This window comes from Schistocerca serialis, chromosome 10 (genome assembly GCF_023864345.2).
Source record: "Schistocerca serialis cubense isolate TAMUIC-IGC-003099 chromosome 10, iqSchSeri2.2, whole genome shotgun sequence".
NCBI classification, from domain to species: domain Eukaryota; kingdom Metazoa; phylum Arthropoda; class Insecta; order Orthoptera; family Acrididae; genus Schistocerca; species Schistocerca serialis.
In genome coordinates, this window is record NC_064647.1 from 16,263,040 (window position 1) to 16,287,720 (window position 24,681).

A 24,681-nucleotide genomic window follows, 5' to 3' on the forward strand; every position below is an offset into this window, starting at 1 on the left:
GACCATCACGATGCTGTAAACAGAACCTGGATTCATCCGAAAAAATGACGTTTTACCATTCGTGCAACCAGGTTCGTCGTTGAGTACACCATCGCAGGCGCTCCTCTCTGTGAAGCAGCGTCAAGGGTAACCGCAGCCATCGTCTCCGAACTGATAGTCCATGCTGCTGCAAACGTCGTCGAACTGTTCGTGCAGATGGTTGTCGTCTTGCAAACGTCCCCATCTGTCGACTCAGGGATCGAGACGTGGCTGCACGATCCGTTACAGACATGCGGATAAGATGCCTGTCATCTCGACTGCTAGTGATACGAGGCCGTTGGGATCAAGCACGGCGTTCCGTATTACCCTCCTGAAACCACCGATTCCATATTCTGCTAACAGTCACTGGATCTCGACCAACGCGAACAGGAATGTCGCGATACGATAAACCGCAATAGCGATAGGCTACAATCCGACCTTTATCAAAGTCGGAAAGGTGATGGTACGCATTTCTCCTCCTTACACGCGGCATCACAACAACGTTTCACCAGGCAACGCCGGTCAACTGTTGTTCGTGTATGAGCTCATGTCAGCACGTTGTAGGTGTCGCCACTGGCGCCAACTTTGTGTGAATGCTCTGGAAAACTAATCATTTGTATATCACAGCATCTTCTTCCTGTCGGTTAAGTTTCGCGTCTGTAGAAAGTCATCTTCGTGGTCTGGCAATTTTAATGGGCAGTAGTGTATATTCAATGTGAGAAATTACATCGACGGTCTTGAGCCAGTTTTTTAAAGTTCAGTGTTCGAGGGGTACAGCAAATGCGAAGTATGTCTTCGAGGTTGGCGTCCGTCAACCTTGACCGATATGTGTTCTCCGAAAAATTCATTTTCGAGAACGACGATTCGCATATATATACATACATATATATATATATATATATATATATATATATATATATATATCGAACCAAACATAATGGCAGATTGATGCTTACCCCAAAATGATTCAGTGGATACAGTTTTATACATTTGCAAAGAAATATCTTCTTGCAAGTCGATTATCTCCACTCGAAGCGAAGACTCTGAAACGCTGAACAACTCAGCAGCCACATCAGTCCATTCTGCCGATGCATTGACTTCATAAGGAAATTTTAGGAATGGAGACAGCTTTCCAGTTTCTGCAAAGTCTTGAAATCTTGTAGCAAATTCGTCCCTTATATCGGAGAGAAATCTTACAAACGTGCAGTGTTTTCTTCAGAGTTCTCTTTTTTTATACTCAAGAATTGTTGGGAAATGAATAAATTCGTGCCTCGCAATATCTTTTTTCAAAAATATCCAGCTTACGACGAAAAGCAGACTCGCTTTGTATCAGATCACATATTAATTTCCCATTCCCTTGTAACTCTGTGTTGAGCGCATTTAAATATTTCAGAATATCCTTCAGAAAAGTCACATGTAGCATATTGCGCTCGTTTGTTATGCTTCTTTGCTCCCTGAGTATCCAAGATTTGCAAGAAGGAGGTTACATCTTCCTCTATTGGCCAGAAACGTTCAAAAACTTGACCTTTACATAACCAACGACCATTGTTGTATTGCAATAAGTCAGAATACGCTGCATCACATCCGAAAGAAACTTCTCAAACTTTCGGCATCGGAGAAGAATGAGATCTCATAAAATTAATGAACTGCACCAAGCTGTTCATTACTTCTTTCAGTGTAGCACTGAGTTTTCCACAAAGGGCAGTCTTATGAATCATACACTGATACGATATTAGACCCGGATTCATATCCCTGATTTTCTTTACTGTACCTTTTCCTTTGTCAATCACCGCTGGGGCGCCGTCAGTTGAAAGCGACACTATTTTATCATAACAAATGTAGGAATTATTAATAAATTCGTCAATAGCTTTGAATAAATCTTCTCCTCGAGTGTTACCTTTCAGAGGCAATATTGCGAGCAATTCTTCCCTGAATATCTTATTTTCAATGTCGAAAAATCTCACGAAAATAGATATTTGTTCATCATCAACAATGTCACATGATTCGTCAAGTGCAATGGCGAAGAATGGTGTATTTTCCAAAAGTTGAAGCAGAATGCTTTTAATATCAGTAGCTAAAATATCCGTTCTTCTTGTATTACTTCTTGCCGACATTGGAATACTTTGAATTACAGCGACAACATCCTTTTTTTCTTCAAAAAGTTCCGAGGCTACTTCCAACATGCATTCATTCATTATTTCAGAATTTGAAAATGGTTTTTGGTGTTTACTAAGTGTACACACACGTAACGCTGCTTCTGCCGATTTTTCTTGCTCACTCATGCAATTCAAATTTTATCGTGATAAGTTTACAAAGCAGTTATACATATCAAATTTATACATTATCTCTTAGCATTATATTACCTGGAGTTTTTCTTTGCGAGCCTCACTGTCAAGAGCAAAGTTTTTGTGGAATTGCTGATGAGTTGTTTCACAGTGTCGCTTTAAATAGCCGCTTTTAATAACAGCGACAGTTTCATTACATATTAAGCAAACTGGAACCACTTGAGGCCTATCAGGTAGCGTAAACCATTCGGTCATAAAAAATCTCCTATTTTCAGTGTCCACTTTTCGCCTTTTTAGGACCCATTATCAATGTAGGTATGTATGTACGAAAAGGTTTTTCACACGACAAATTGTAAAACAAATGAATAATTGCTGTGCGGCCCGCGTGCGATTGACGAAACGCAGTGCAGACCGACCGCCCACTGCGCTCTCTCTGACTAAAACGGCAGGTCCGCACTTGTTTAACAGTGGCGCGTGGTGGGAGGCGCAACTCGCCAAAAAAATGAAAATGTCGTGTGGCTATGGCCTCCCGTCGGGTAGACCGGTCGCCTGGTGCAGGTCTTTCGATTTGACGCCACTTCGGCGACCTGCGCGTCGATGGGGATGAAATGATGATGATTAGGACAACAGAACACCCAGTCCGAGAAAAATAGAACGAAATGTATCAACTCGCCTAAATGATTTGCTAATCTACTCGACAAAGCTTTTGTTGTTCAGACACGTTTAGTTACTGAATTACTCAGAACTCGATTAAATTTCTAGCGTAATGCGAACGAGGCTCCGGGATACTTGGACGTCGGACTGTGTTTAAGAATATTCGGCGGTCCGAGGTTCGACCTCCCGCGGTCGGCCTGTTGCCGATCTCTGCTCTAGAGAGATTATCTCGAGCATGGTGAGTTCGGCTCAGACGATACATGGCGTAGTCTGCAATTGGGATAGAGCTCAAAAGTGTTCGGAGCAGTTCTAAGTCGTTTAGAATGTTGTTGTTGTTGTTGTCGTCTTCAGTCCTGAGACTGGTTTGATGCAGCTCTCCATGCTACTCTATCCTGTGCAAGCTTCTGCATCTCCCAGTACCTACTGCAACCTACATCCTTCTGAATCTGGTTAGTGTATTCATCTCTTGGTCTCCCTCTACGATTTTTACCCTCCACGCTGTCCTCCAATGCTAAATTTGTGATTCCTTGATGCCTCAGAACATGTCCTACCAACCAGTCTCTTCTTCTTGTCAAGTTGTGCCCAGTTCTATTCAATACCTCCTCGTTTAGGAAGGTACTTTGAAATGATTACCGGCTTATGCAGGGAATGATTACTTAGCCGATTTCTGGTAGTGTGTAGACTCACCAGGTACAGGAAAAGCTCCGATTCATTAAAGCGTGGGATCAGTTTCTCCTGGGTGCTTTGTGCCGTTTAATAGCCACGCGATGGTAGGTGAACCGTGTTTCAATATTTTTGTGAGATTTTTCGTTGGATGGTGTATGTGAATAGACGCGTTCACGCGAAGTCGTTTAGTTGCTTTGTGGTTGGGGATTAAAGGACGCACAAAGGGATAGTAGCGTTGCGTAGTATTACTGTGGCTGTATAGGTGTACGCAAGCACTAAGGGCCGGACACTTGTCGATATTTGGGCTAGGATTTATTGTGCGAGTTCGGCGTGAGCGTCGCAGTATACCAAATTCAGGAAATCTCGTTGGGTGCACTGAATGTGTAGTCTATGTTAAAGAGAACGGTCGTTCTACGCAATAGTTATTTATTGAGGAACAATCGGAAGTTTATTGAGAACGTGATCCTTTTCCCTTATACCTCAAATGACAAATCAAGAACGATATAAAAGAGAACACGCTAATTGTCTCTGAAAGAGATCGTCGAATGCTGTGGTTTGGAATTTTAAATATTAGTGGGTCGAGGAAGTCAACGCCTGCAGTTGTTGACCTTCGTGCGACTATTCGAGTCCACCTATGTGCGTATTGCAGTGCTGATAGAGCTTGCTCATACGGTATATCTCCTACGATTGAGACATGGTGCAACGTTGGCGTTAGTGGTATCTAAAGGGTGACGCAGTACGCCGGGTTTTACACGATCGTCGTTTCCCGAACCCACGTCGAATCCTAGAGACGAGATTTTCCATCTCCAGACATATCACAACACGAGTAGTGGGACAAAGCGGCTGTCACCCCAATCTCCATTGTTGCAAAATGACCTCATACAAGATGGCGGCATATAGACTTGGCAACAGCGCATGACGTCATCCAAGATGGCGGCTTTTGGCGGGAAAGTAGGCCAATTGTGCTATGTCCACTAACCTAACCTCCAGAAAAATGGCGGGAATTTTGAATTTTGGCAGGAAAATAGACCAATTGGGCTATGTCCACTAACCTAACCTAACCCTCCAGAAGGAAAAATGGCGGGAAGTTTGAATTCCAACAGGATAATGGTGGGTTTCTCATTATTATTTATTATCATTTATTATTACTTATGTTCATTTATTATTATTATTCATTATTATTGATTATCATTTATTACCATTCATTATCATTTATTATCATTTCTTATTATTTATTATTATTATTTATTATTATTGGCCTACCTCTACTAGATCCCTCCAAATTTAAATTCCAAAACGATAATGGCTGCAAAACCATACTTGTCTTTATTATTATTCATTATCATTCATCATTTATTATTATTATTATTATCTTTCCTTTCTCAGACCTTAGGTCTGGTTCGGAATGAAAGTGACGCGGACCTTGATCAAGCGTCACTTCCTTTTAACTGTACGGTATATGTTACATTGTGTTTAGGAACTTTCGGGTAATTGAACATGTATCAATACTTACGGATTTCTGAAGTTGTTTATATAAGTTTGGATGTAGCTGTATTGCATTGATGTACTGGTGGATATTGCATGGTATGACTCCTGTAGTTGAAAGTATAATTGGTATAATGTCAACTTTATCCTGATGCCACATGTCCTTGACTTCCTCAGCCAGTTGGATGTATTTTTCAATTTTTTCTCCTGTTTTCTTCTGTATATTTGCTGTATTGGGTATGGATATTTCAATTAGTTGTGTTAATTTCTTCTTTTTATTGGTTAGTATGATGTCAGGTTTGTTATGTGGCGTTGTTTTATCTGTTATAATGGTTCTGTTCCAGTATAATTTGTATTCATCATTCTCCAGTACATTTTGTGGTGTATACTTGTATGTAGGAACGTGTTGTTTTAAAAGTTTATGTTGTAAGGCAAGCTGTTGATGTATTACTTTTGCGACGTTGTCATGTCTTCTGGGGTATTCTGTATTTGCTAGTATTGTACATCCGCTTGTGATGTGATCTACTGTTTCTATTTGTTGTTTGCAAAGTCTGCATTTATCTGTTGTGGTATTGGGATCTTTAATAATATGCTTGCTGTAATATCTGGTGTTTATTGTTTGATCCCGTATTGCAATCATGAATCCTTCTGTCTCACTGTATATATTGCCTCTTCTTAGCCATGTGTTGGATGCGTCTTGATCGATGTGTGGCTGTGTTAGATGATACGGGTGCTTGCCATGTAGTGTTTTCTTTTTCCAATTTACTTTCTTTGTATCTGTTGATGTTATGTGATCTAAAGGGTTGTAGAGGTGGTTATGGAATTGTAGTGGTGTAGCCGATGTATTTATGTGGGTGATTGCTTTGTGTATTTTGCTAGTTTCTGCTCGTTCTAGAAAGAATTTTCTTAAATTGTCTACCTGTCCATAATGTAGGTTTTTTATGTCGATAAATCCCCTTCCTCCTTCCTTTCTGCTTAATGTGAATCTTTCTGTTGCTAAATGTATGTGATGTATTCTATATTTGTGGCATTGTGATCGTGTAAGTGTATTGAGTGCTTCTAGGTCTGTGTTACTCCATTTCACTACTCCAAATGAGTAGGTCAATATTGGTATAGCATAGGTATTTATAGCTTTTGTCTTGTTTCTTGCTGTCAATTCTGTTTTCAGTATTTTTGTTAGTCTTTGTCTATATTTTTCTTTTAGCTCTTCCTTAATATTTCTATCATCTATTCCTATTTTTTGTCTGTATCCTAGATATTTATAGGCATCTGTTTTTTCCATCGCTTCTATGCAGTCGCTGTGGTTATCCAATATGTAATCTTCTTGTTTAGTGTATTTTCCCTTGACTATGCTATTTTTCTTAGATTTGTCTGTTCCAAAAGCCATATTTATATCATTGCTAAATACTTCTGTTATCTTTAGTAATTGGTTGAGTTGTTGATTTGTTGCTGCCAGTAGTTTTAGATCATCCATGTATAGCAAATGTGTGATTTTGTGTGGGTATGTTCCAGTAATATTGTAACCATAATTTGTATTATTTAGCATGTTGGATAGTGGGTTCAGAGCAAGGCAGAACCAGAAAGGACTTAATGAATCTCCTTGGTATATTCCACGCTTAATCTGTATTGGCTGTGATGTGATATTATTTGAATTTGTTTGGATATTAAGTGTGGTTTTCCAGTTTTTCATTACTATGTTTAGGAACTGTATCAATTTAGGATCTACTTTATATATTTCCAATATTTGTAGTAACCATGAGTGGGGTACACTATCAAAAGCTTTTTGGTAATCGATGTATGCGTAGTGTAGCGACCTTTGTTTAGTTTTAGCTTGATATGTCACCTCTGCATCTATTATCAGTTGCTCTTTACATCCTCGTGCTCCTTTGCAACAGCCTTTTTGTTCTTCATTTATAATTTTGTTCTGTGTTGTATGTGTCACTAGTTTCTGTTTAATGACTGAAGTTAATATTTTGTATATTGTTGGTAGGCATGTTATGGGGCGATATTTAGCTGGGTTCGCTGTGTCTGCTTGATCTTTAGGTTTCAGATAAGTTATTCCATGTGTAAGTGTATGAGGGAATGTGTATGTGTCTGCAATGTAACTGTTAAATAATTTAGTTAGATGTGAATGTGTTGAGGTGAACTTCTTTAACCAGAAATTTGCTATTTTGTCATTTCCAGGGGCTTTCCAATTGTGAGTAGAATTAATTGCTTGGGTGACTTCATGTTGCAAAATTATCACTTCAGGCATTTGTGGTATCATCTTGTATGTGTCTGTTTCTGCTTGTATTCACCGTGCATGCCTGTTATGGTGTACCGGGTTTGACCATATGTTGCTCCAGAAGTGTTCCATGTCTGTTATGTTTGGTGGATTGTTTATTTTAATGTGTATGTTATCTATTGTCTGGTAAAATTTCTTTTGGTTTGTGTTGAATGTTTGGTTTTGTTTCCTTCTATTTTCACTTTTTTTGTATCTTCTGAGTCGTTTGGCTAATGCTTGTAATTTCTGCTTCTTTTCGTCTAATTGCTCTGTCGCTTCTTGTTGTGAGATTTTACCTAACTTTTTTCGTTTTTTTTCCGAGATTTCATTTCTTATAAATTGTGTTAGCTGTCCGATGTCTTTTCTCAGTTTTTCTATTTTGATCTGTAGCCTGTGTTGCCATGCTGGTTTTGTGGGTTTCTTCTGTGTGTTGGTTGGTTCTGATCTCTGCCTAGTGTGTATATTTAGTGTAGTGAGTGCTCCTACATAAACCAGTAGTTGTAACTCTTCCATAGTTGTGTTTTCATTTATTTTGTTGTGTATGATTGTGTTGACAGTTTTTATTGTTGTTTCGACTTGTGGGTTATTTGGTGGTCTATGCAAGAATGGTCAAATGTCCGTATTTGTGTCTTTGTATTCTGTATATGTCAGCTGAAATTTTTCTTCTACATCTAACATCTGTGTCACTTCGTGTTCTATTTGTGCTTGTTCTGGTGGCTGTCTTAAGATTTCGATTTCCTCTGATTGTTTAATTGGTGCGTGTTGTTCTTTGTTTGTTTGCTCTGGGATGTTTGAGTCCATTACTGTATTTTCTTCTTCTTCTGATTGAACATTATTTTGTTCCAGTATTTGTTGTACTTGTTGTTTGATGTTTTCTAATTCTGACTGGGGTATCCTGTTATTTTTTATTATTACATGGATCTGATCAGCTAGTCGTTGTTCTGTTAAAAATTTTAATTCTGGGTATCTGGTAATAAATGTTGTGTATACTTGTGATCTGTATCCAGTTGTGTTGGTTCCTAGGTTTGTTGCTTGGTAATAACACAACATGAGGTGTCGATTAACTTCATCTGACCATCTCATCCTCTGTCTTTGTTTTCCTTCTAGGGTGGTTGCAGGAAGCATATCCTGCAAAACACCTCTATTTGGATTTAAATCATTTTCCAGTTGGCTAGCAGTGTCGTTACCATTGTGGGCGGGCATAGGGTTCAAGCGTCGTCCCCGACCATGAAGGCGCTTGTCCGAGGCTTCTTTAGTTCTGTCCTGAACCAACTAATCACACTAAAAGGGGGGTTAGCCCTATTAGTGGTTTGTTCTTTTCGTCGCCTTTTACGACTGGCAGAACATACCGGAGGCCGATTCTTTTTCCGGGCCTCCACGGGGTTTATTATTATTATTATTATTACTATTATTGCCTTCATTGGACCACTCTAGTCAAAAATACAAAGTTTTAAATGAGTTGTTACACAGGGATACAACTTGGCTCAACAATAACCTAATATGATATTTAGGTAATATAATTATTAGAGTCTATTCTTATATGAAAGGTGTTTTGCTCTTCTGTCTGCCCAATATTTCTTTATTCATTCAGATATTTTCTTTCTTTCTTCATCTGAGATCACTCTTCCTGTACTCATTTTACTGATTTTCATTTGTAGTCTAGTTTGTGGGTCTTGCAGTATTCTGGTTTTCTCTGTCTTGTTTTTTAGGTCATCTACTGTAGTTTGGAGTTCTTTCATATCTTCCTTAATTTCTGTGATCCATTTAATGTCGCTCTTGCTATTCCACAATTTTTGTATTATTTTTTCACTAATTCTGTTTTCTGGAGTTCTCATCAGATGTCCAAAGAATGAGAGGCGTTTCTTCCTGATCGTGCTGATGACTGGTTCTATTTTCTTATATACTGTTTCATTTGATGCTATTCTCCAATGTCCATTTATTTTATATTGTTTATTTATACATGTCCTAATTATTCTTCTTTCTATTTTTAGTACTCTGTCATTTTCTGCTGTATTAGTTGTTTTGAAGATAGTTTCAGCTGCATACGTTATTTCTGGTTGTGTAACTGTTTTATAGTGTTTTAATTTTGCATCTATAGATAGGCTTTTTTTGTTGTATGTAGTTTTGGTAATGTAGTTTGCGTAGTTCAGTTTTTTTATTCTATTCTGCCATGATGGCTTCTCATTTAGACTGCATGTTATTATTTCGCCTAAATATTTAAATTTATCAACAATTTTGATTTCCTGTTCTCCTATTGTAATTTTGTTTGCAAGTGGTGGATCAGTTAGAATATCATTTGAAAAAACAGAGATTATGCTAAGGTCTACTTTCTCTGCTATTTCTTGTAGTGATTTCACTTGTTGCCTAGCTTCTTGAACGGTGTTGGCTAGGAGAGCAAGATCATCAGCGAATGCCAAGCAGTTTAAGCTAATATCATCTTTTGCACTTCCAATCCTTATCATCTTTGGATTATTATCATTTATTATTATTTATTATCATTGGCCTACCTCCACTACCATAGAAAATCCCTCCATGTTCACATTCACACGCCATAATCTCTGGAAAACCGTACTTCTATTTATTATTATTAATATTTGCTATTATTTATTAGCATTTATTAGCATTTATTATCGTTTATTATTATTATTATTATTTATTCAAGATGGTCGAGTTTTGTGGCAAGAAAGCAATTCCGTTACATCCATGACAAAAAATCTTTCACAAATTCCAATTCAAACGCGATAATGTGTCACACCCACGAAAAAAAAAAAAAAAAAAAGAAACCAATTGGGCTATATGAACTAGCCTAAGTCCACCTCATCGTAAGAAGTTTGAATTTTTCGCTGTCACTTATTGTTTCACTCCTAAGCTTGAAAATCGCGTCAAATAATAATAAAGTGCACTTTTACTAACGTAAGTCACCTCCTGTGAATTCGTGGGAAAAGGACTTTACTTCAAACAGTACCGTCAGCACTTGTTCTCCAACGGAGTTAGTGCACATTCTAGCGATCGCAGTCCAGCCGCCACGAGGACCCCAGTCCGGCTGAATTAGTTCACATGGTCGCCGCCGGACCGCGCGCCACCGGCGAGCGAGCGGTCGCCTCACGTGACGGCCGCCTGATGCGTCCGCGGCCGCTCACGCCACAGCCTACTGCCGCCGGCTCGCTTCGCAGGCCCGCGATGTAAACATGTTTTCGTGGACAGTGGAGTCCGCCCCCACCGACCAGTTGGCGCCAAAGCTGTTCGCTGGACAGGTCGGAACCTGCCGACTTCGTAACGGTAGGTCGGTTCATCCGGCACCTGGTTGACAAAGAATGCCCTGCCGCACATTTGGCGCCAAAGTTTGCTCGAGAGTGGAATCCGCCATGACGTCACAACAGGTGGTCCAGCACGTGTGCTCGCCACGACGTCCCTTGCTAAGTTAAAATGGCTCTGAGCACTATGCGATTTAACTTCTGAGGTCACCAGTCGCCTAGAACTTAGAACTACTTAAACCTAACTAACCTAAGGACATCACACACATCCACGCCCGAGGCAGGATTCGAACCTACGACCGTAGCAGCAGCACGGTTCCAGACTGTAGCGCCTAGAACCACACGGCCACTCCGGCCGGCTCGCTAAGTTAATTGATCAACTGACTCTCATTATTCAATCCACATTCTGTACACACCTAATCCAAGATCGTCGCGAAAACACACGCCCGGACACATGAGCCATCGCGCGCGCCTAGCTTACTCCTCCGCAAGTGAATGTAACAAAGTTCGCATGACTACTTAATTAAATTGATCAATTAATTAACCTCTCTGATGCAGAAAAAAGTGCCATGTCCACCTAGACTTGGAATCAATTTTCGCCAGAGCGAAACACACCTGGACTTGGACTGAAATACTTAAAGCCCCAACCGACCACCACGTCCCCTTGTAAGTAGGTTGTTTAGGTTTTTATGTTGGTAACGCCACGTAGCGCTGTGTATGAAAATCACTCGCTATGCTGTGTGCAGTCTGTGGCTGGGTGGCATTGTTGTAATATTCACCATTGTAGTGTTGGGCAGTTGGCTGTTAACAGCGCGTAGCGTTGCGCAGTTTGCGGTGAGCCGCCAGCAGTGGTGATGTGGGGAGAGAGATGGCGGAGTTTTGGGAGCGGATGATCTGGACGTGTGTCCATCAGAAACAGTACATTTGTAAGAATGGATGTCATGAACTGCTATAGATATTATGACTTTTGAACACTATTAAGGTAAATACATTGTTTGTTCTCTATCAAAATCTTTCATTTGCTAACTATGTCTATCACTAGTTAGTGCCTTCAGTAGTTTGAATCTTTTATTTAGCTGGCAGCATTGGCGCTCGCTGTATTGCAGTAGTTCGAGTAACGAAGATTTTTGTGAGGTAAGTGATTTGTGAAACGTATAGGTTAATGTTCGTCAGGGCCATTCTTTTGTAGGGATTTTTGAAATACAGATTGCGGTGCGCTAAAAAATATTGTGTGTCAGTTTAAGCACAGTCATGTATAATTTTTCTAAGGGGACCTTTCACCCTTACCGACCCATGTTCGTTGGCTAACATGTGCTAATGTGTACTGCCGTTTACTAACGTGCACTAACCTACATAAACGTATATCGCATTTTGTCTATGCAAATAAGCCAAGTTTGAATTCAGATGGTCAGTTTGTGTTTCGCTACCAACACAAGAAAATTGTGGCAGACGAAGCCACTAACCTAAGTAACCTGTGATGATTCAAAATCGTCGGCTTTGCCTCTCTCACACACCACGAGCGCGAGACCGCCCACGTCACAGCCTGGACCTTTATACTCGCGTCGGACATACTCCTCCGTAAATATTCTAGCTAAACTATGGCCCGAATACTGTTGTTCAATCCACACGGTCTATGACATGACCAGAGCACACCCCCAGTGCCTAAGCCGAGGACATCGCCCGCCCCACCTGTAGTTAACCGCTGAGAGACGAAGATATACTGCAATCACATCCCTCGCGCTCTCGTATCTACTTGCCTCGGCAATTCGATCTAACAACATTTTATTTAGGCATCGAGTATGTCTATCACTCTCAAACAACAAACACTCCCCCTGACGGACCTGGTGTCATGTTGCACAGTCGGCAGACACGCAAACAGCTCCTAATTTCAGTGCACAATATCAAACTGCTCCTAAATAATGCAGTACACATAACTGTAAACATCATCAGTACTCGTAATCCGTCCAAATAACGCATAGCAAAATAACTCAACAGACGCCCGCATTGAACCTGTCCCACACCAAGTCACACGTCCGACAGCTCTCAATTCACTCAAAGGTCTCTGTTCAACCCCTCAAACATGACTTGATCACAGCCGCATTCGCACCTAACATCTGAGAAATTCATATCACCTACACGCCGAACATGACTATCCAAGCCAGGCCGCGCGCGTCCTCTGTCTGACACCTTCTTAACTCAGTGCGGTCCAACACACATGTTAAGGCCGCATTCCATTGCTTGCCGGCTTATTTGCGGCACATCTCCACCTTCACGTCTGTTGTCCGAATAGCCGAGAGCGAGTTCACACACACACACACACACACACACACACACACACACACACACGGTCATCCCCTCTACTCATCCCATACCATAACCAATACTAACTTAAATTGTTTAGCCGAGCGGTCTAAGGCGCTGCAGTCACGGACTGTGCGGCTGGTGCCGGCGGAGGTTCGAGTCCTCCCTCGGGCATGGGTGTGTGTGTTTGTCCTTAGGATAATTTAGGTTAAGTAGTATGTAAGCTTAGGGACTGATGACCTTAGCAGTTAAGTCCCATAAGATTTCACACACATTTGACCATTTTTTTTAACAATTTAATAAGTACAGGGTAGCAGGGTATGGAATGAGTGAAAACCAAGGAAAGACAGAAGTTATGGAGAGTGACAGCTACGAAACTAGCGATAAACTTAATATACAGACTGGCAACCACGCAACAGACGGTATGAAGGCAAATACGTCTGACGGGCGTAGCAACGACGTAATAAGAAGCAGACTAGTGGAGGCAAAGACGGCTTACCGAGCGAAAAGAAGCCTGTAGGTGTCAAACAAAGGGTATAATTTGAGGAAGAAATTTCTGAAGAAGTATATTTGGACCACGACGGTGTGTGGCGATGATTGATGGGCAGTGGGAATACCGAAAGTGAGGAGAATCGAAGCATTTGAGAAGTGATGCTACAGAAGAATGTTGAAAATTGGGTGGACAGATAAGTTAAGAAAGGAGGAGGTTCTGTGCAGAATCGGCGAGGAAAGAACTGTGTGGAAACACTGTCAAGGAGAAGGTGCAAGATCATAGGACATCAGGGGATAACGTTGAGGGAGTTACAGAGACAAGACAGAGACGGCAAGACAGAGACTGGAATACACTGAAGAGCCAAAGAAACTGGCACACCTGTCTAATATCGTGCAGGCCCCGGGAGGACCGAAGTGTCATGGAGCCGACTGATGTCTGAAGTAGTGCTGGAGGTATCTGACACCATGAATCCTGCAGGGCTGTCCACAAATCCGTAAGAGGGGGTGGGGAGCTCTTCTGAACAGCACGCTGCAAGGCATCCCAGATATGCTCAATAATGTTGTCTGGGGAGTTTGGTGCCCAGCGGAAGTGTTTAAATTCAGAAGAGTGTTCTTGGAGCCACTCTGTAAGTGGCTGTCACATGGTCCTGCTGGAATTGCCCGAGTCCGCGGGATGCACAATGGACACGGATGGATGCAGGTAATCAGACAGGATGTTTACGTATGTGTCACCTGTCAGAGTCGTATCCAAACGTATCAGGGGTCCCATATCACTCCAACTGCACACGCCCCTCACCATTACAGAGCCTCCACTAACTTGAACAGTCCCCTGCTGACATGCCGGGTCCATAGATTCATGAGGTTGTCTGCAAACCCATACACGTCCATCCGCTCCATACAATTTGGAACGAGACTCGTCCGACCGGGCAACATGTTTCCAGTCATCAACAGTCCAATGTCGGTGATGACGGGGTCAGGCGAAGAGTAAAGCCTTGTGTCGTGCAGTCACCGAGGGTACGAGAGTCGGCCTTCGGCTCCGAAAACCCGTATCGATGGTTTCGTTGAATGTTTCGCACACTGACACTTGCTGATGGCCCAGCATTCAAATCTGCAGCAATTTGCGGAAGGGTCGCACTTCTTTCACGATGAATGATTCTCTTCAGTCGTCGTCGGTCCCCTTCTTGTAGGATCTTTTTTCCGGTCGTAGCGATGTCGGAGATTTGGTGTTTTAGCGGATTCCAGATATTCGCAGTACGCTTCTGAAATGGTCTACGCGTAAATACCAACGCCATCGCTATGCTGTCTCACATCGCTCCTGCGCCGACTATAACACAAAGTTCAAACTCACTTAAATCTTGATAACCTGCCTTTGTAGCAGAAGTAACCGATATAACAAGTGCGCTAGACACTCGTTGTCTTATGCAGGGTGTTACAAAAAGGTACGGCCAAACTTTCAGGAAACATTCCTCACACATAAAGAAAGAAAAGATGTTATGTGGACATGTGTCCGGAAACGCTTACTTTCCATGTTAGAGCTCATTTTATTACTTCTCTTCAAATCACATTAATCATGGAATGGAAACACACAGCAACAGAACGTACCAGCGTGACTCCAAACACTTTGTTACAGGAAATGTTCAAAATGTCCTCCGTTAGCGAGGATACATGCATCCACACTCCATCGCATGGAATCCCTGATACGCTGATGCAGCACTCGAGAATGGCGTATTGTATCACAGCCGTCCACAATATGAGCATGAAGAGTCTCTACATTTGGTAGCGGGGTTGCGTAGACAAGAGCTTTCAAATGCCCCCATAAATGAAAGTCAAGAGGGTTGAGGTCAGGAGAGCGTGGAGGCCACGGAATTGGTCCGCCTCTACCAATCCATCGGTCACCGAATCTGCTGTTGAGAAGCGTACGAACACTTCGACTGAAATGTGCAGGAGCTCCATCGTGCACGAACCAAATGTTGTGTTCTAGCACAACAGGTAGAGTATCCCGTATGTAATCGTGATAACGTGCTCCATTGAGCGTAGATGGAAGAACATGGGGCCCAATCGAGACATCACCAACAATGCCTGCCCGAACGTTCACAGAAAATCTGTGTTGATGACGTGTTTGCACAATTGCGTGCGGATTCTCGTCAGCCCACACATGCTGATTGTGAAAATTTACAATTTGATCACGTTGTAATGAAGCCTCATTCATAAAGAGGACATTTGCACTGAAATGAGGATTGACACATTGTCGGATGAACCATTCGCAGAAGTGTACTCGTGGAGGCCAATCAGCTGCTGATAGTGCCTGCACACGCTGTACACGGTACGGAAACAATTTGTTCTCCCGAAGCACTCTCCATACAGTGACGTGGTCAACTTTACCCTGTACAGCAGCAACTTCTCTGACGCTGACATTAAAGTTCTCGTCAACTGCACGAAGAATTGCCTCGTCCATTGCAGGTGTCCTCGTCATTCTAAGTCTTCCCCAGTCGCGAGTCATAGGCTGCAATGTTCGGTGCTCCGTAAGACGCCGATCAATTGCTTCGAACGTCTTGCTGTCGGGACACCTTCGTTCTGGAATTCTGCCTCGATACAAACGTACCGCGCCACGGCTATTGCCCCGTGCTAATCCGTACATTAAATGGGCATCTGCATTTGTAAACATTGCACTGACTGGAAAACCACGTTCGTGATGAACACTAACCTGTTGATGCTACGTACTGATGAGCTTGATGCTAGTACTGTAGAGCAATGAGTCGCATGTCAACACAAGCACCGAAGTCAACATTACCTTCCTTCAATTGGGCCAACTGGCGGTGAATCGAGGAAGTACAGTACATACTGACGAAACTAAAATGAGCTCTAACATGGAAATTAAGCGTTTCCGGACACATGTCCACATAACATCTTTTCTTTATTTGTGTGTGAGGAATGTTTCCTGAAAGTTTGCCCGTATCTTTTTGTAACAGCCTGTATAAGCATTGCCGATCGCTGCGCCGTGTTCTGCCTATTTACATATCTCTGTATTCCAATACTCGTGCCTATACCAATTTCTTTGATGCTTCCTTGTACATCCGGGAAATAATTCAGGTCTTACGTTGCAAAGTTGCACTCGGGGATGAAGATCTTGGCACCGCATGGGAATGAGTGCTGGGCCACATGAAGCTAGTCAGCAGACTGACGATTCAGAAGTAAAAACAGAAGTACAATTAATAATTCTTATTGGGTGAGTCCCTACGTGCCAGAAGGTATTTATCTAATGAGCAACAGCCCCGCTCACCCACAAGGCAGGCACGTTTTATGGTCGACAAACACGCTCGGCGGTAACGAGACCGCCGGGCGGTGTCCTGTGACGACGGCGCGATCTGCCGGCCGGCGGCCGAACCAGCGGCCAATTAGAAGGCGGCGTCGTAAAACCCAACCCTGCACCCCGCTACAATCCACTGGTCGCCGTATTTGGGCGGCGCCTGTTCTCACACACCTGCCGTAAAGAAATAGAACCTAAAGAAAGCGGGCGACTCAGGGGCGCTGAGACCAAATGAAGCAATCACCGGCGCAGTCGACGTCTGCCACCATCTGCTGCAGGGGTAGTCGCGGAGGCTGGGGGACGGCGCCACTGCCTCTCCACGTATTCACCCCACAGAGCCACACACTTTTCCCAACGACGGATGACACACAGGAGACCTTGGTTGTACAATCCTGCATCCTGGGTGTTGAGGAACGTGTGTGTGTCCCCCCTCCCCCCCCCCCCCCCCCCCCGAGAAAATCGCCTGATCTTATTTCTGGAAAGGCCTGTCACGGAATAACAGACTGTCTGAAAATTAGCGACGAATATCAATGGCCTATAGGACCGGGTTTCAAATTGTAAGACAGATGAACTGTAGACTAAAACTGAAGAAACCGCGAAAAGGTGGGAATTTAAGGAGATGGGACCTTGATAAATTGAAAGAAACAGAGGTTGTAGAGAGTTTCAGGGAGAGCATTAGGGAGCGATTGACAGGAATAGGGGAAAAAATACAGTAGAAGAAGAATGGGTAGCTTTGAGGGATGAAGTAGTGAAGGAAGCAGAGGATCAACTAGGTAAAAGGACGAGGGCTAACAAATCCATGGGTAACAGAAGATATAATGAATTTAATTCATGACACGAGAAAATATAAAAATGCAGTAAATGAAGCAGGCAAAAAGGAATACAAACGTCTCAAAAATGATATCGACAGGAAGTGCAAAATGGCTAAGCAGGGATGGCTAGAGGAAAAATGTAAGGATGTAGAGGCTTATCTTACAAGGGTAAGATAGATACTGCCTACAGGAAAATTAAAGAGATCGTTGGAGAAAAGGGAACCACTTGTCTCAGTATCAAGAGCTCAGATGGAAACCCAGTTCTAAGCAAAGAAGGGGAAGGAGTATATAGAGGGTCTATACTAGGGCGATGCACTTGAGGACAATATTATGGAAATGGAAGAGGATGTAGATGAAGATGAAATGGGAGATACGATACCGCGTGAAGAGTTTGACAGAGCACTGAAAGACGTGAGTCGAAACAAGGCCCCGGGAGTAGACAATATTCCATTAGAACTACTGACGGCCTTGGGAGAGCCAGTCCTGACAAAACTCTACCATGTACGAGACAGGCGAAATACCCTCAGACTTCAAGAAGAGTATTGTTATATTGCTAGAGAAGGCCGAAATGCACGCTATAAGTTCACGCAGGATGGCCTGAGGTCTGAAACAGGATACGTAATGAATGCTATAAAGAAAAGTACGTAGCTTCTGGAATACTTAACTTTAATCCATGATTTGTATACATCGTTCTTGATGAGACATGCTTCATACGATAACTATCACTTGCTATGGCGCCTTGCTAGGTCGTAGCCATTGACTTAGCTGAAGGCTATTCTAACTATCTTCTCTGCAAATAAACGAGGCATCGTCAGTGTTGCATCGCTAGCTACGTCGTCCGTACAACTGGGGTGAGTGCTTGTAAGTCTCTCTAGACCTGCCGTGTGGTGGCGCTCGGTCTGCGATCACTGACAGTGGCGAACGCGGGTCCGACATGTACTAATGGACCGCGGCCGATTTAAAACTACCACATAGCAAGTGTGGTGTCTGGCGGTGACACCACAAGTATAATAATTCCAATCCCAAAGAAAGCAGGTGCTGACAGGTGTGAAAATTACCGACTATCAGTTTAATAAGCCACGGTTGCAAAATACTAAGGCGAATTCGTTACAGACGAATGGAAAAACTAGTAGAAGCCTACCTCGCGTAAGATCAGTTTGGACTCCGTAAAAATCTTGGAACACGTGAGGCAATACTGACTCTACGACTTATCTTAGAAAATAGATCGAGGAATGGCAAACCTACGTTACTAGAATTTGTAGAGAAAGCTTTTGACAATGTTGACTGGAATACTCTCTTTCAAATTCTGAAGGTAGCAGGGGTAAAATACAGGGAGCGAAAGGCTATTTACAATTTTTACAGAAACCAGATGGCAGTTATAACAGCCGAGGGACATGAAAGGGAAGCAGTGGTTGGGAAGGGAGTGAGACAGGGTTGTAGCCTATCCCCTATGTTATTCAATCTGTATATTGAGCAAGCAGAAAAAGGAAACAAAAATTCGAAGTAGGTATGGAGAAGAAATAAAAACTTTGAGGTTCGCCGATGACATTGTAATTCTGTCAGAGACAGCAAAGGACTTGGAAGAACAGTTGAACGGAATGGACAGTGTCTTGAAAGGAGGGTATAAGATGAACATCAACAAAATCAAAACAAGGATAATGGAATGTAGTCGAATTAAGTCGGGTGATGCTGAAGGAATTAGATTAGGAAATGAGACACTTAAAGTAGTAAAGGAGTTTTGCTATTTGGGGAGCATAATAACTGATGATGGTCGAAGTAAAGAGGATATAAAATGTAGACTGGCAATTGCAAGGAAAACGTTTCTGAAGAAGAGAAATTTGTTAACACCGAGTATAGTTTTAAGTGCAAGGAAGTCACTTCTGGCCGGCCCCGGTGGTCTCGCAGTTCTAGGCGCGCAGTCCGGAACCGTGCGACTGCTACGGTCGCAGGTTCGAATCCTGCCTCGGGCATGGATGTGTGTGATGTCCTTAGGTTAGTTAGGTTTAAGTAGTTCTAAGTTCTAGGGGACTGATGACCACAGCAGTTGAGTCCCATAGTGCTCAGAGCCATTTGAATCATTTTGAAGTCGTTTCTGGAAGTATTTGCACGGAGTGTACCCATGTATGGAAGTGAAACATGGACAATAAATAGTTTGGACAAAAACCTTCAGAAATGTGGTGCTACAGAAGAATGCTGAAGATTAGATGGGTAGATCACGTAATTAATGTGGTGGTACTGAAGAGAATTGGGTAGAAGAGAAATTTGTGGCACACCTTGACTAGAAGAAGGGATCGGTTAGTAGAAAATGTTCTGAGGCATCAAGGGATCACCAATTTAGTGTTGGAGGGCAGCGTGGAAGGTAAAAATCGAAGAGGGAGACCAAGAGATGAATACACGAAACTGATTTAGAAGGATGTAGGCTGCAGTAGGTACTGGAAGCTGAAGAAGCTTGCACAGGATAGAGTAATATGGCGAGTTGCATCAAACCAGTCCCTGGACTGAAGACCAGATTAACAGAAATAGAACATACAAAATATATTGAAAATGTAATGATATTTTTGTTTGTTTTTGTGTTTTGCAAACGCTTACTGGAAAAGTTGCGCATGTCACAGCAATATTCAAGAAAGGTAGTTGGAGTCATCCACTAAATTACAGGCCCATATCATTAACATCAACATGCAGGAGGATTTTGGAACATATAGCGTGTTCGAACATAATGAATTACGTCGAACAAAACAGTCTATTGACACACAGTCAACACGGATTTAGAAAACAGCGTTCTTGTGAAACACAACTAGCTCTTTATTCACATCAAGTGTTGAGTGCTATTGGTAAGGGATTTCAAATTAATTCCGTATTTCTTGGCTTCTGGTAGGCTTTTTAGACTGTACCGCACCAGCGACTTGTAGTGAAATTGCGTGGTTATGGAATATCGTCTCGGTTATGTGGCTGGAATCGTGACTTCCTGTCAAAGAATTCACAGTTCGCAATTATTGACGGAAAGTCATCGAGAATAACAGAAGTGATTTCTGGCGTTCACCAAGGTAGTGTTATAGGCCCTTTGCTGCTCCTCACCTATATAAACGATTTGGGAGACAATCTGAGCAGCCGTTTAGATTGTTTGCAGATGGCTCAAATGGTTCAAATGCCTCTGAGCACTATGGGACTCAACTGCTGAGGTCATTAGTCCCCTAGAACTTAGAACTACTTAAACCTAACTAACCTAAGGACATCACACACATCCATGCCCGAGGCAGGATTCGAACCTGCGACCGTAGCGGTCTCGCGGTTCCAGACTGCAGCGCCAGAACCGCGCGGCCACTTCGGCCGGCTGTTTGCAGATGACGCTGTCGTTTATCGACTAGTAAAGTCATCAGAAGATAAAAAAAATTGGAATACTAATCAGAAAAGATATGTGTATGGTGCGAAAGCTGGCAGTTGATCCTAAATAGGGAAAAATGTGCGGTCACCCACATGAGTGCTAAAAGGAATGGATTAAACTTGGGTTACACGAGAAATATGTCAATTCTAAAGGCCGTAAATTAAACTAAATACCTCGATATTACAATTGCGAATAGTTTAAATCGTAACGAACACATAGAAAATGTTGTGGGGAAGTCTAACCAAAGACTGCGTTTTACTGATAGGACACTTGGAAAATGTAACAGATCTAAGGAGACTACGCTTGTCCGTCCTCTTTTAGAATACTGCTGCTCATTGTGGGATCCTTACCAGATAGGATTGACGGAGTACATCGAAAAAGTTCAAAGAAAGGCAGCACGTTTTGAATTATTGCGAAATATGGGAGAGAGTGCCACTGAAACGATACAGGATTTGGGTTGGACATGATGAAAGCAAAGGCGTTTTTCGTTGCGGCCGAATCTTCTCACGAAATTTCAATCACCAACTTTCTCCTCCGAATGCGAAAATAGTTTTCTAACGCCGACGTATATAGGGAGAAACGATCACCATGATAAAATAAGGGAAATCAGAGCTCGTACGGAAAGATATAGGTGTTCCTTCTTTCCGCGCGCTGTACGATATTACAATAATAGAGAACTGTGAGGGTGGTTCAATAAACCAGCTGCCAGGCACTAAAATGTGATCTGCAGAGTATCCGTGTAGATGTAGATGTAGATGTAGATACGTGTGAATGATTATATCCTCCATATGACCACCCAAGACCGCGCAGCAACGGACAATGCGTTCATTCAAGTTCTCGATGACGCGTTCACAAAGATCTCGTGGGATGCCGTTAACAACACTTTGAGTTCCACCCCTTAGTTGGTGTTGTGTTTGCGATTTCTTCATTTACGCTTCTGATTTCACAAATGACCACAAAAAGGGCAGATCATGCTTAAGATCGCATGGTCCGGCAGGCCATTCCTGGTCACCACACAGCGAAATAATTTTTTGAGGAAACTTTTCATTCAGCAGAGCAATCGTTTCAGGGGATGTGTGGCACGTCGCACAATCTTATTGAAACAAAAAATCGTCATTTTCACCAATAAGGGGGAAAAACCGGCCAGAAACAGTGTTGCGGTAACGGACGCCGTCCACAGTGACGGCAGCTCCCTCATCAGTTTCAAAAAAATTTCGAGCCGATCACTCGTCCAGCCCAGAACCCACACCACACAGCCGTGCGTCGTGGACGCATTTCGTCTTCCAGAGTCATTCTCGGATTTTCGTCACCCCACATTCTGCAGTTCTGCTTACTGGCGTACCCGCTGAGGTGGAAAGCGCTCCTCATCTGAGAAAATTACTCATTTTGCGAAGTTCTCAGCTTGTCGAGCCGAGACCCACCGAGAAAATCGATATCTTTTTCCGTGATCTGCAGGCTTCAAGTCTTGTGTAAGTTGAATCTTGTACGCATGCATTTTCAGACCTTTAGAAAGATTTCGTGCAGTGAACTTTGTGATAAATTCAGTTGTTGAGCTCGTCGGCGAACCGATTGTCAGGGGCTTATGGTCACATCGTCACGCACGACGTCTCAACGTCTGAAACAGAACCCGTGGTCTCAGACTTCCGGGTCAGCTTCGGAACTGATGACGTTGGGTTTGGAGCAGCCCGAGTGTCAGACGCAGTTCAAGAACGGCTGCCCAGGGACTTTCACTGTTCCTGTAGTAACTTTTTATCACTTGGACACGTTGCTCAGTTGTCATCTGCTCCGCGACGAAAATAAACGTCAAACAACAGTGCTCAGCGCACAAAAGCTATCGGGCTACTAATGGGAAGGATCGCACATAACGAACACGAAAAAACGACGGCTGCCAACAGTCCATATGACAAAATGGGGTAAGATTCAATTCGCCCTTCCCTTGGTGTGCAAAAGTTATATTGGTGTGCAAAAGGTAATGACGAAATTAACTTTCACTTCAGGTGTCACAGCCAAGTAACATAAGTCTACGAAATCTGGACCGTACATAGAAGGAAGTGTAGCTTAGTACAGAAGTTACTGGAGGTAGGGCGTCAAAAATAAATAAAAAATACCGGTTTTTCAGAAACATGCCTATTTTGTAGCACACATTTTCTTAAATAGTTTACTGTATGAAACATAGATATTTGAGAGATTGCCAGGCACGTTATTTAGTCTTAAGTGTACCAACAGGCAGCGCCACACCCCTTTTCACAGCATTCTTCTGTGATACGTAAGTGTTTTTCGCTCTGTAGAATTCGAATGTTTACATCAGAGATTGTCAAAAAAATGGCTCTGAGCACTATGGGACTCAACTGCTAAGGTCATTAGTCCCCTAGAACTTAGAACTAATTAAACCTAACTAACCTAAGGACATCACACACATCCGTGCCCGAGGCAGGATTCGAACCTGCGACCGTGGCGGTCACGCGGTTCCAGACTGAAGTGCCTAGAACCGCACGGCCACACCGGCCGGCTGTCATACGTGAAACGAAGGACTATTGATATTGATACTTTCTTTGAAGCAATTTGATCATGGCGGTACCCAAAAGCCAAATGAAAATTTTAACCAATTTGTATGGAAAAGAGTGCCAAGAACCATTTTTGTGCGAAGAAGTGCACTTGCTAATGGTGATTATGGTGCATTTTCATGTTTTAATTTTGGTGTGCAAAGCAGGAAATATGTTTTAGAGAAAATGGGAATCAAGCCCGCAGTGAACTGCATCAAAGCTTTGTATGCGATGGACAGAGAGCGCGTAGTGAAAGCACATACATAAATCATTTCTGGAGGTGATAGAATCAAGAAGAGTGCATAATAGGAATGTGGAAAGGAAGAGAACTGATTTAGAAAATGAAAGAGAACCTACTTACCGTGCTGGAAAGTTCCAAAGGAAAGCAAATACAAGCAGCAACTTTAACGGCCATTTTCCGCAAAACACAAATTTCTGTACTTGGGTACATTGTTGTTGTTGTGGTCTTCAGTCCTGAGACTGGTTTGATGCAGCTCTCCATGCTACTCTATCCTGTGCAAGCTTCTTCATCTCCCAGTACCTACGGCAACCTACATCCTTCTGAATCTGCTTGGTGTATTCATGTCTTGGTCTCCCCCTAAGACTTTTACCCTCCACGCTGCCCTCCAATACTAAATTGGTGATCCCTTCATGCCTCAGAACATGTCCTACCAACCGATCCCTTCTTCTAGTCAAGTTGTGCCACAAACTCCTGTCCTATTCGGTACATGTAACATCCAAGATAAATATCCTATTTTTTTCAAACTCGGTATGGTTATTAAACAGAAGCTCCTTAATGTAAAACTCTAGAATTTTCAAATCTATTAAAAACTGTGGTATAAATTGAGATAATTAACGATAAATATTGAGTTTTTTCTCAACATGAAGTGTAAAATGTAGCAGCTCATTCATTTGTTCCGAAGTTAAGTAAATTCTAGAATTTTATACAAGTGAAGGTATGGTTAGTATACTGTGCCAAATTCGTCGAAGAATTTCTCTTACTTATGAAGAAAAGCGTACCTGTAGCAACAAATGCAGCAAATACTAAGTGAAAAAGTGATGAAATTTCACATGCAAACAAGATTTATTTCGTTACGTTTTTGAACTTCCACTGCTATGAGTGTAAATCCTGAATCCTTCCTGGTCGTGCTGACAAAGTTTACTAAATTAATTTGTAAAAATGTAGACCGTGGAAATTAAAATGTCCTGTTGTGCCTCT

The 24,681-nt window shown here is 42.5% G+C and overlaps 1 protein-coding gene across 1 annotated transcript; it reads right to left on the reverse strand.

Annotated features, from left to right (window-relative positions):
• Positions 1-1,616: 1,616 nt before the first annotated feature.
• On the reverse strand, positions 1,617-2,300 carry LOC126425194 (protein FAM200A-like). The gene has a single exon (XM_050088149.1). It carries the CDS (start codon positions 2,298-2,300, stop codon positions 1,617-1,619), a length of 684 nt encoding a protein of 227 aa, XP_049944106.1.
• Between the last annotated feature and the right edge of the window lie 22,381 nt (positions 2,301-24,681).

Bases quoted from the DNA above. Each gene is read 5' to 3' on its own strand.
- LOC126425194 (XM_050088149.1), bottom strand. From the start codon at position 2,300: ATGAGTGAGCAAGAAAAATCGGCAGAAGCAGCGTTACGTGTGTGTACA.